Source organism: Notothenia coriiceps, unplaced genomic scaffold, assembly GCF_000735185.1.
Source record: "Notothenia coriiceps isolate Sejong01 unplaced genomic scaffold, NC01 NC01_scaffold00000339, whole genome shotgun sequence".
Taxonomy (NCBI): Eukaryota; Metazoa; Chordata; class Actinopteri; order Perciformes; family Nototheniidae; genus Notothenia; species Notothenia coriiceps.
The window spans coordinates 8,148,117-8,160,783 of record NW_011333040.1 but is presented as its reverse complement, the minus strand read 5'-3'; the positions used below and the strand labels follow the sequence as shown (position 1 = coordinate 8,160,783).

Here is a 12,667-nt window from a genome sequence, read left to right as displayed (position 1 = left end):
CAAGAAACCCTTTACTCCGATGGAGGCCATGATCTGGGGCCTCATTTATAAAGGGATATACGCTCAAAAAATGGCGTACGCCAGTTTCTACGCAATGTTTGCGATTTCTAAAATACTAACTTGACGGGAAAACGTGCGGTCCTCCACGCAAACTCTAACCCATGCGTACGCACTAAGCACAAAAACGGGAGAGACGAGAAACTGCGACACCGTTGGCAGAAGGAAGAATGGAGAGAAATATGTGGAAATAATACCTGCAGTGGAGACGCTGCGCACAGCTGATCGACAGCTGGGACACAAACCACCAGATACGAAAACATAATTCAGATCCAGTCGTCATGACTCCACTCCGGAGGGATTCCCCAATCATTTCTTACATTTCTGGACATTTCTGGAGAGCATGTGTGTGAAGAAGCAGGAAGTAAAAAGGAACTCACCTTGTGGTATAACCGGCAAGAGAGAAAGCCTTTGAGCTCCATACTGTTTCAGAGATAATCCTTGATAATCCATGATATGGCGTTTCATCACCACAGTATTTAGTTTAGACAGTAGCTGCCGGGTCCCGCATGAGCTCAGCCCCCTCCTTTTTTAATCACATTTTTTTTTTTTAAAGTTATATGCCCCAAATCAGCACTTTTGAAACAGGAAGTGAAATAGAGGGATATGAGGCATGGCTAGAATGGGTAATCTGTTTGGTATTTTGAGCAAAACACTTCATAGACATGTTTTTTATATATTTCTATATATCTGAGACCTATGCTATTGCCTAAAAATAGCAGGATAGGTGACCTTTAAGAAGTAACAGTGGAATGAGATACAGGGTCTTGTTATTAAGACTCTGAAACATCTTAATTTCAGTTGTATCTCAGATGAAAGAAGTTTTTTAAAACATTTTTATTGTAAAATCACCAACTAACACAACAAAAAGAAAACGTTTGAGCATTTGTAACAACATCTCCTGACTCTGGTCAAATATAATATGTTTCCCAGCTAATTACAAGATTTAATTTATCTTAATATCAAATCTTATTTAAAGAAACCTTAGCAAGCATTTCTATTGGCAGATCTTTTAACTTATTACAAGCGAAAACACCTGGTTTTTATAATGTTTTCACTTGTTTTGGGAGCAGCATTTTTTACAGTGAATAAAAAGACGAGAAGCTAGTCCGTCCTTTAATAGCAGGGAGACATTGTTAATACATCTTAGTCATTATGACATTTTTAAAAAAGCAGTAGGAGGAGGCTCTGCCAGAAAAAGACGATGTGCCTTAAATACCCTTCTGGCTTTTTGTCTTCATTGACCACTGGCTCTAGAACAAATGGCCTCTTGCAGATAACAGAGATTTACTGGACAGCGGGGTTCGGAGGGCGTCACCTGCTGAATTTAAGCCCTCCGTGACTTTCCATGAGCTCCTGTAATCACTCTCAGACAAATATCCTTTGTGCTCAGCTGTCGAGCGTCCCCGTCTTTTGTGTAATCTTTATCGAACCTTTATTATCCCGTCCCGTGTCCGACGAGCAGACTATTAGCCGAATCACCTCAGAGCTCTCCTTCATTCTGTCGGGGTTCTCAGAGCTGATACCAGCGTTTTTACATTAACAGCTTTAATCATGTGGACTTTTACAGTCATTTACACACTTTGGCAGGAAAATGGAGCTAATAGGAATCTGTGATATTAAACAGCCATAGTTTAATAAAAGGAAGGGCCAGGATTTAATAAATATTGAAATCCCATATCAAAGCGATCCTTCACCCAGGAAGATAATTGAGAAGACACCTGAAAGACTCAGGAAAAATAGCTGATTAGTGATTTGGAAGATCAGTTTTAACATGTTAATTTAAGAGAAGTTCTTTAGGAGCTTTTCCAAGGTAAGAGATGCTGTTGCGTGAGGCTACTTTAGTTCTTTATATTTTTGTTATCAATAATAATAAAAGTGCACAATGCTAGCCTGTGGGTATTATATGGGACTTGCTCTATGGAAATCAGTCACATTGACCCTAAAACACATGTTGAGTACACTGTTGGAAAAGGGAGATTCCTAGCTTTCTAATGATATCAAGATTGTTTTTAAACTGCAAATATTAAGCAAAATATGTCACATTATAAACAGGGTTCCCGCGGGGTCTTAAAAATACTTTCAAAGTCTTACATTTGATAATCAGAATTTAAGGCGTTAAAAAGTCTTAAATATGATCAAAAAAATAAGAAAGGTCTTGAATCGGATTTAGAACAGTGGTTGTCAACTGGTCAGGCGTCGGGACCCACTTTTTACTTGATCGATACATCGCGACCCAACATTTTGAAGCAATCAAATCTATTCAACTAAAATACGTGCTGTAATATATACGCTTTTCAGCATACAATATTAATACAAGTGAAGTACAGTGCATATACCCCTTATATCCCTTCACAGAACTAAAGTATGCTTTTAAAAGTTTAATGAGATGATGGAATCAAAGCTGAACTATATAAAAAGGCACACATGCTGAAAATCCAACACCAGCGGGAGATTTTTAGAAATACTAACAAACTATGCATTCTTGTACNCTCAACAAGCACCTGCAAAGGCAACATGCTAACGTGAAGCTAATAGCTAAGGAGGACCTCCGAATCCAGAGTGAGGATGTCGAGTAAAGTAACGAGTAAGTTACTCGTTACTTTACTCGACATCCTCACTCTGGATTCGGAGGTCCTCCTTAGCTATTAGCTTCACGTTAGCATGTTGCCTTTGCAGGTGCTTGTTGAGGTTTGACACAGTTTGCACCTCACCGTCACATTCCTGTCCTTTCTTCGGACGAACTCAAAATAATGGGCATACCTCCACCTCTCGAAAGTTATCGCTGTTGACTCGACGATGTTTATGCACTGCGTGTGGACGCCGCAGGTTTATATTTACGTAACATTTGCGCAAGTCGCGCAAATGTTACGTAAATATAAACCTGCGGCGGAAATTCCTCTGGTCTGTCAAAGGGAGAATCTAGTAATTCTTTATGTTAGTAGGCTAACTGTAGTGTGATTACTGATTTTATAAAAGTAACGAAGTAACGCGTGTCGGGCAATGATAGTAACTGTAGTGTGATTACTGAATTATAAAAGTTACATGACTCTGTTACCGACAAAAGTAATATTATTACACTAACGCGTTACCAACTCTGGTTGTTACAGCTCTTTACATTCCTCCTGTTGGAAATTCAAGAAATGCACATATACATGAATGCCTCAATATTCATTCTGTTCTGTTCTTCTTCTCAACACTTATCTACACCTGAGTGTCTTTGTGCAACCATGTGAAGCGGAAAGCAATGAAATACCCTTGAATTCTTGAACTGCAACATCGATATCCCTTCATAGAGAAACTATAACTGAGTACATTCACTTTATTATATATGTATTCCCACATGTGCTCTGGCAGACATTGCTATATAGAAAGTATTCAGAGGTGTGTACTGAAGAACAATGCTTTGTCCGGAGAGAAACACTCATTTCTTCCTCCTCTGCTCGTCTATTGTTCTGCTGATCAGCGGCGGCTTTCATCAAGCTGATTTCGTTTTTCTGCATCAAGGCTGTTCTCATTTATTCATTTGCTTTCTCATTTTTCTGCATGCTGTAGTTTTCTGTTCTTTACCTCCACGCTGCGTTCTCTCGTCATTCGGCTTCCTTATCAGGCGGTCGTCGCTTGTCCTCAGAGATTTGAAGTTTCCTCGCTTACATTCGAGCGCGAGGCGTGATGTTGTTTTTCATATCTGTCCTTCACGAATCTGTAATTTTCTCCTCTCAGTTTGTCATCACGTTTCCTCACGGCAGGACATTCTCTTTTTATATCACTGTACAAATCAGCTCAAGCTATTTCAAAAGGATCAGTTGAGTTTTTCTGCTTCTTTCTTCCCGTCTCAGAAAGCACGTAGATAATAATGTGTTTTGATTTGGGTTTGACTAAAATACTCACCACATTACTACAGTGAAGTTAAATGTGCTGATCACAGACGAACATTACTGAATGTCACAAATCCAGTCTGAGCGTCGGGGGGATTTTCAGTTCAATCAGTTTGTTGAAAATCTCAGGCAGACGTTTAAAACAAAATGTCAGCGAATAATATTAACCATTGAATGTTCTTTTATCTTCGTCTAATCTAACAGTTCCTCCCTAACCACAGCTAAAGTATATCGGGATAAAAGATCAATCACTCCGATCACTAGAGGATGTGTTGAAACCATGAAACACATGTTAAATATAACTCTGAACAGGAAGTTTTCAAAGTCGCTGATGCTGTGTCTCATTTCAGGTTCTCTCTTTAGTCCATTGACATGTTGTACATGTTGTGTGAATATTTGTGCAGTGTGTGAATTTTCGACCGTTTGTTGTTACCGTTGATTGTCGCTATAAGTTAGCTAGCTAATTAGCGATGTTATTGTTCACGGAAGCAAATAATTACAGACAGCTTAACTAACACTATTTATCTTGATTTTCAACACCAGTATAGTTACATTACATTATAATAATAATAATAATAATAATAATAATATATTACATTTATATCAGTGTTAATGTTGGCAGCTGTTTTTGATTTAGTCTTAGTCTTTAGACGAAAATGGTTATTAGTTTTAGTCACATTTTAGTCATTCCTATCCTTCGTAGTTTTAGTCTAGTTTTAGTCGACGAAAACTCAAACATTTTAATCAACTTTTAGTCGATGAAAAATTACATTTTAGTCAAAATGTGTCTCTATACTCTCTGAACGCTCCGTCCCCGGCAGATCTCTGTGTCCGCTGCAGCATGTCTGTTAGGCCCCGCCCCCGCACACAGAGAGACACAGGGAGATCGCTCTTCTGGAGTGAAGAGAGCGGAAATAATGATATTGCAAGTTAGAAACGTAAAATGCATTTTGACAGACAAGACGGACAATTGAATGTCCGATACTCCACCATTAACACCTTAGTCCCGTCTCGTCTTGTCAATAAAAACTAAATATACATTTCGTCATAGTTTTCGTTATCAAGAATCTATTTTTAGCTCGTCATCGTCTTGTCTTAATTATGTAAAAAAGGTTGTTGACGAACATTTTTCGTCATAGTTTTCGTTGACGAAATTAACANCATGATGGCTGAGAGAAAGAGGAGCGTTGTGTGTGGAGCTATTTCACAACTGGCAATTCAAACTTAGCGAACTGTGATGTGTGCAAGAAGACAGTTCGCCACTCTGGCCACTTTGTATTGTTATATTTCATGTTTGCACTTTAAATTTGCAAAAGTAATACGTTTATGTGTCTATAAAAACTGTCCTGTCTTTATTCATGAAAATGAATTCAGATTTAGTCTATTTATGATGCTTTCAGCTCAAAAATCATGTCATGCAGCTCTCCCCTACATAAGATGCTTTTCATTTAAAAAAGTATCGATATCGGTATCGGCGATACTGGCCCTTAAATACTTGGTATCGGATCGAATCCAGATTTTGTGGTATCGCCCACCCCTAAGATGTGTAGTTTTATTCATGCTTTCACATAATTTTACAGCATATTGCTATACTATTTCAGACTCAGTATTTACATTCTTATATTCAAAGAAAATCAGTAATATCTTTAAAAACAACAAGTCCTTTTATATCAGCTGTGCACCGTTATGGTGTAAATATAACCTATCTATGAATTAGATCAAATGTAAAAGTCAGCCGAATTAGTGTTGATACTGCGAGGAGACGAATTGTGTGAAGAGAAATTGAAGATGTTGTTTAATTGTTGATATATTTATGATCCACGTCAAGTCTTCAGTTTCGGCTGCATTTCTTCCAGTTTTTCCAAAGGTCTTCTCATCAGGGCTCTATAAATAAAGAACTACGGCAGATATGTAATATGTAATGCAGCCGGACCGTGTATTACAATGCCGTTATGTGATGACTTTCAAAGAGAAAAGCAAGAACACTCGGAATTAAGTATTTTATTCTTTTAAAATGTTTTTCCGATTTCATATCATATAAACACCAAATCCCAACATGCATTGCGGCTAAAACATCCAATCAGCTAGCTTAAACCATAGCTGAGGATCTTGGGTAATCGCTCGAAATGCGTACATCTGTTTCCGGTTTATTTTTATTTTGAAATTCAGTTCTGACGGACGCCAAAAAAGCCAGAGATTATGGAATTAAACAAATAAATAAAAACAAGGATAATTGTGTGTTATTGGTGAGTAAATAACAGAGTGTTATTTTGAAAAGAATAACAAATTAGAAGGAAAAAAAGATTTTTAAAAAATACAGATTTCAGTATCCTGAGGCTCTCAGCCCCATTTATTTTCCTCACAGACGGCAAAAAAGTCAGAAATTATACGATTTAAAATAAAAGCAATAATTGTGGCTTGATATTGAGTAAGAACATGCTTTTATGAACCGGTCTTCCTATAACACGTGATGGCGTGAGACTACCAATATAAATACATTGCTTTTAAAATCGTGCTGTGCAACACAAAAAAAGGGGGAAATCGTGTTGGTGAACACGAAATGCGATGAGACTGGGTTGAACATTCTAACAATGACTATGCTAACATATGCTAACAGGTTTAACGGTCACTGTGTGTACCGTTTTTCTAAATTGCGTCAGATTGCTTTGATTTACAGAAACACAAAGCACAGCTGAGGCTTATGGGAATGTTTAGTTTTGCAGTTTTTTTAACATTAACCAAATTATTGGGCAAATTATAAATGTGGACTTGATAATGTCACTAAATAGGAGAAACATTAAGGGTCATCAGGATTCATCCTATGGTCACCGTGGATGGATAAACCACATTTCATAGCAATAGTTGTTGCAATCTTTGTGTGTCCAGCTTAAAATATTTGTCTTTTAAAGTTTGGTTTGATGTTGGTCTCATGGCTTCACAAACAAAGAGCTTCAATGTCGGATTTGAAAGGTGGCATTTTGTCTCGCGAGAGTCGGAATATTTGCTGCTAAGTCAGAGAAATAACTCTTTGTCCAAGAAATCTGGTGTTTCGAAAACAAAGTCTCAACCACTTCAGTTCCGGTGACACAGTAGTTATATCGCTGACGGAAACATTTAGCTGCAGTGTGAAACAACTGCCTCTCTTTGAAATACAGACAACAAAAACTACCCAATAAATCGTGATCTGATCCTAAATATGTAATACCATTCAGGTAGTTCTTGTATTTGTCCATAATAACGTTGAGCTGTTGCTGATAAACGCCCGCTGCTCGCACCGCTCTCGACCCGTCGGCCCCCTCCAGACGAGCCTGATGGATCAACATCTGGGTGTGAAACGCAGCGCCGTTCACCCACTGCTTCAGAAGCCTAGAGTCCAGATGTCCATCGACCAGCATGGAGTTCTGGGAAAGAAAAAGGAGCACAATAGGTGTTAGAGCCATTTTCCTTTCATCATTATGGTTTGAATGTTTGTCTTATTAATACAAATAAACTCTCAACTATTTAATTTTTGTGAGTCACACCAGAAGAAGTTCAATAAAAAATGTAAACATTGAATACAATTTACAATTTAAGGTTGTACCTTTAGCCGCGTTAGCTGTGCACTGAGATCGCTCTCTATTTGCCGGGTCTCAGCTAGTTGGAGCTGTGGCTTCCCCAAGTTGATCTGCAGACGCTTCAAATACTCGTCCATCAGGTCTCGGACCTTCACAGTAAAATGTAGAATGTCAACATTTATGGTCAGAAAAACGTTTTATATATCGATTTTGAAGGGGTACATTTAAAAGGTTAAACATTTGTTCTGAAATAAAATCATTAATTTTATAAACATGACTTAATGTTAGAGACAGATTTTTTATTTTGTGAAAAGGTCAAATATTGTCACCTAGTGGCGACCTCTGTAGTCAAGAGACTATGAACGACTACAATTCCCAAGCCTTTAGGAGACACAGATATGTGCAGAAAACAATATCAGTTTGTTTATCATTTGATTTGAGTTTAGCCTCTTTTGTTTTGATTTGATCGAATATATGAAAGCCTGTTTACTTTGTTGAATGTGTGAAAAAAATATGAATATAATAGTTATGTTCTGAATAACCACTAGTTGTACAACATTAACACAACACAAACAAGTCGTCACAGCTGTGAGAGAAATGAATATATTAAAAGATTAGGCGTTAAAATGTTTGTTTAAAAGGTGTCTAAGAGGCTTAATGGAAACAAAGGAAGGAAGTTGCGACAGCTAACCTTCACAACCTGTTAATAACCCGGAGAACCATCGGGGTCTCACCTCATTGCCCTTCTCCTCTGCAAACACCCTCTGCAACATTTCAGCCGTGCCCACGGTTTTTTGCCCCAAGCTTTTCAAGATTATCTCTAACATCATGGAAATGACGAGAGCACCGAGTCCCACAGCGTTGGGCACCATTGTGAGCCCAGCGAATGCACCACCCAGCTTCTCTACAGCACTTGGAATATCGATGACATGGTCACGGTAACTGTCCAGCACATCGTTTGAGTTGAGTCCAGAGTAACTTAGCAGGGAGCTGAGTGCAGAGAAATACTCATTAGTCTTCTGTAATGGAAATTATGATTATCAGAGAATTGATTGCTATAATGTTATATTTAACATATAAATAATAATATTCTCTAAGCCTTACATGTACAGACAGTAGATCTCAGGATTCAGGAAGGTGTTCAGTCACAAGGTGTCATGTGACCACACAGTGATCTGATCATGGGTCTATTGTACTTTAATAGGGTCATCATGGGTCAGTTATCTCATGACTAAGTATGTATTCATTGTAACTGTATAAAAGTTCTCTCTTCAGTTTGAGTAGTTCCACTCAGCTGTGGAGACATTGCTCTTCATGTTGTTGCCACCTTTGCAAAAGATTAAAAAGACGGACAGAAGGGCAACTCTTTGACTAGTTGGTTTCAAGAATTTCCACCGCACTTCTGACCACAGCTGCTTTTATAAAACGTACATTAATATGTCTTAAATGATCAGATCTTGTGAATTTTGTTAATTTTCTGAAAGCTTGAATGTGACCAAGAGTCTACAGGACTGGTAGAGTCGGAGGTGAGCAATGTTCCTGCGGTGGGAAAAAGCAGTTTTGGTAATGAGTTCCTAATGTATGCTTCAACTTTGTTTTATTTTGATAAAAACGATAAGAGTTATTTTTCCGGAAGTCATGTGACCTCTAACCCCAGATGTTTACATTGTGTTTGTGAAAGAGTAAAACGGCGCTAAAAGTGTCAACGATGTTAATGACGTGCCTTTTCTACTGCTTTTCTACGAGGCAAACACCTTTTCACTGTGTTTCATAATTGTTCCAAGAGGTACATTAACGTAATTGTGGACATCAGTTTGATGAGTAACTTTCTTTCAAGACCAGAGTAGTTACAAGTGGATATCGAGGATAATTTTGAGGTCACATACCTGGTTGAAAAGGGGCTGACATTGGAGTTATTGATGGGATTGAGAAGGGTTGGGTAGGGTTGGTGAGAGAATTTGGGCTGATTATGAGGGTTTCTGATGGGTTGCAGTGGAGTTGAAGGAAGTTCTGTTGCATCCAGGATTTAATATCAGTAAGAAGACTTTGGATGTTAAAGTTGAGTGTTATCGGTATGGCAGGAAAAAAGTGTTGCCATGTTGGAGCAGGATTTGAAGGAGGGGAAGGATTTACAGTACAAAAAGAAGGGGGCCGAGGACTGAACCCTGGGGGACACCATGGATGATTAGGACAGTGTAGGATTGTTTAAGGAGATCAATTGATGTTTGTTAGCGAGGAATTATTCTGATATTATACCGAAGGCTTGAGAGGGAGGATCTGCAGAGATAAGTATGTTGTTGCAGCTCTGTGGGACTGTGAACTGAATGCTATAATCTAGTGATGGTTAAAAGTAAACAAACAAACTAGGGATGCTCCGATCGATCGGCCGATATTCACTCTTAATAGTGTGATCGGTGCTCGCTATAAAGGCCGATCAGGAGAGTCGATCAGATGAGTCAAAATACATGACACTTTTCTCTGTGCGCGGCAAAACAAGCTCGCCAAAATGGCTTCCAGTCTGGCAGTTTTTTAAGGTGTCCTAAATAGACAATAAAATAGCTATATACAATGTGTGTGAAGCAGAAATCCTGCATCTCCGCCCGCTGTGACGGACCGGTGAGCGGAGCAAAACACACTAAAAATGTACCTAACACACTTGGCTAGTTTATCCTACCCCTGGAACAAAACTAGTTATACATATGTTTATTCTTCACTGTCGGGTCACTCATTACTGGATCAGTGAGCTGCATGAGATACTGACAGGCTGTCAGGGGAGAGAGAGAGAGAGACAGAGAGAGAGAGAGAAAACAGAGAGAGAGAGAGACTAAATGGAAGATCCCAATAGCCCCCACCAACCCTATGATTGCCGATCGGTATCAGACGATTCTGATTCCGATGATCCGGACGTAATCCATCCCCAAAAACCCTGATTGGAGCATCCCTAAAACAAACCTTTTTAAACAAACTTATTTTAGTGTCCGGGATTCAACCGGTAAGCCTGTTGAAGGTCCTAGTTCTCATGGGATCCCTTGACTTGTCCCACTTTGCTGTTATCGGGTACTTCTCAATCAAATAGCCTTTTTCAATAATAAATCCTGACCGCAAATGACAGCAAAAGATAAAAACATCATTAAATGGTTTAATATATAAAAATATATAGTATATCTTCAAAAGTTAAACAATGACATGTATTTTCTTTGAACAATGCTTACCTGTCAATTCCAATACCCTGCCATTGTTCTGAAGCAAAACAGTGCATGAGAAGCTTGTCAGTTCCACAATCGCGTGATCAGGGGACATTGACTGGCCCATTTTCTGTTTAGCTGAAGCATCAAAGTGGCAGAGGAAAGTCTCATGACGTCTGTGTTAACCTAACTGATGGTGAAGTAAAGAGCTTTCTTCTGTCCATATATAAGCGAAAAGCGATGTTGATCAGGAACTACTTGGTAGTTGGACCAACTTGCTGGCCAATCAGAATCGAATATTGACCCAGATCAAGGTAACACAAAGTTATACCTAAACCAACATAAACCAAGCATTAACTTTACTATTATGAGAAGAGAACTGTAAGAAAGAATCAACTCAACAGGACAATCCAGTGGTAATGCAATTACTTCTCCTGGTCCTGAGAGTGCTTCACCGGTATCTCTGTCAGATTTAAACAGAAGAAACTGTTATATTTAATCCGAGTGGTTAAAGTTCAACCTTGCCCAGACCAGAGTCTGTTGACATACTTGACGACGAGATAAGAGATGTCCAAAGCCTTGCATGTTTACCCATATACAACAGCAACTGCAACACGCAAAAATCCTTTTTGTGGTCTGTCTTTCAGGATAAACACAAAAACAATTATCATGATGCAAACTCCTACAGATTTAACATTCCAAAAAGAAGTCCTGTTAACTTGATTAGCTAGATTGCTCATTATGTCCCTATAGAATCGCATTAACGATCTGGGGCCTGAATATTTTTAAACTACTTGGCTAGAATCAATCATTGGTTGGTAGCGCCACCCNGCAAAGCGCTTTGAGCACCAGGAAAAGCTCTATATAAAACAGTGTTCATTTCGTCAAGAAAACTATTACGAAAATTTAAAAAAGGTCGTTGACGAACATTTTTCGTAATAGTTTTCTTGACGAAATGAACACTGTTTTATATAGAGCTTTTCCTGGTGCTCAAAGCGCTTTGCCAAGCAAGTAAAGAAGAACAAAAATAACAACAAAAGTCAAAAGTGCTAAGCTAGGTGGAATAAGGGCGAGGGGATGGATTAGGAGTTGAAGGCAAGAGTGAAAAGGTGAGTTTTGAGGGATTGTTTGAATGATGTGAGAGTGTTGGCAGATCTGACGTGGCTGGGGAGAGACCGGGCTCTTATCATGTATCAAACATATAGACAAAAACGCTTTTACAACTTTCTTTTGTATAGTGATAACTCTGAACAGTTTGCGCAACTTCTGTGACGTAGCCAAGATGGCGGTCAATCAGTGTGATAAGCACAACACCTCTTATATGTAGCATGTTTTTTTTATACATTACAACTAACTCTATACTTTGAAAATGGGACCATCTGACGAGTACTTGAATGCACCATTGCTTTAAGGAGTCTCCACTCTCCAAAAGACATTCTAGTGTTTTAAAGAAGACGGATGTATTTATCTGATATTGACTGCTCGAATATTTGTTTGAGTCCACCTTATTTACTTTTATGAAGCCCAACTACACTAGTGTAAAAAACACTGAAAAAAAATATTTAAAAATTGTGTAATTTGTTGTTAAAATGCTACTTTAAATCTAGATAGAAAGACCCCTATGAGTGTAGAGCTGTGTGACGCCAGTGCTGCACGTACACATTCATTTTGACTGAATATATGACTCACTTACTGCTTTTGTACTTCCGTATAAATGCTTTTGTGTTTGTCTTTTCTAGTGCTGATCAGGTGTGTGTGTGTGTGTGTGTGTGTGTGTGTATATGTGTGTCTAAAGTAGCTGATGCATGAAAATAGAATAAAAGTGTGTAGCAGAGGACGGGAAGCAGAGAAGCTTTTTGAGAGACTGGGCTCTTATTTAGGACAAATTTAACAAAGTCATCCCAGGAGATTGTGTTCGTTACAGTTCAGAAAACTGTCTATTTTTCTGAGACTGTCAGCAAAAAACAGGTTGACGTCCTTTAAGGTTGGTGTG

The 12,667-nt window shown here is 38.6% G+C and overlaps 2 protein-coding genes across 4 annotated transcripts in view; one reads left to right on the top strand and one right to left on the bottom strand.

Annotated features, from left to right (window-relative positions):
* Positions 1 to 6,514: 6,514 nt before the first annotated feature.
* LOC104944408 (uncharacterized) lies at positions 6,515 to 10,796 on the bottom strand. 3 transcript variants are annotated; one of them, XM_010769935.1, is made up of 4 exons: positions 10,702 to 10,796; positions 8,224 to 8,479; positions 7,516 to 7,638; positions 6,515 to 7,336 (listed from the first exon to the last, which is right to left on the bottom strand). In XM_010769935.1, exons 1-4 carry the CDS (start codon positions 10,746 to 10,748, stop codon positions 6,887 to 6,889), a joined length of 876 nt encoding a protein of 291 aa, XP_010768237.1. In that variant the 5' UTR covers positions 10,749 to 10,796; the 3' UTR covers positions 6,515 to 6,886. The 3 variants fall into 3 exon arrangements, with proteins under 3 accessions (XP_010768237.1, XP_010768253.1, XP_010768246.1); XM_010769951.1 differs by lacking the exon at positions 10,702 to 10,796 and adding an exon at positions 8,594 to 8,743; XM_010769944.1 differs by lacking the exon at positions 7,516 to 7,638.
* Positions 10,797 to 11,956: 1,160 nt separating this feature from the next.
* stard9 (StAR-related lipid transfer (START) domain containing 9) overlaps positions 11,957 to 12,667 on the top strand; it is a 31,659-nt gene continuing 30,948 nt past the window's right edge. Inside the window, exons 1-2 of the mRNA XM_010777070.1 lie at positions 11,957 to 11,970; positions 12,414 to 12,423. Coding sequence (XP_010775372.1) covers positions 11,957 to 11,970; positions 12,414 to 12,423 — 24 coding nt within the window. The remainder of the gene's footprint in view (positions 11,971 to 12,413; positions 12,424 to 12,667) is intronic.

Coding starts and splice junctions, on each gene's coding strand:
- LOC104944408 (XM_010769935.1), bottom strand. CDS start 10,748: ATGCACTGTTTTGCTTCAGAACAATGGCAGGGTATTGGAATTGACAG. Junction 7,639..8,223: donor CAGAGGAGAAGGGCAATGAG/GTGAGACCCCGA, acceptor TTTACTGTGAAG/GTCCGAGACCTGATGGACGA. Junction 7,337..7,515: donor CACAGCTAACGCGGCTAAAG/GTACAACCTTAA, acceptor TTTCTTTCCCAG/AACTCCATGCTGGTCGATGG.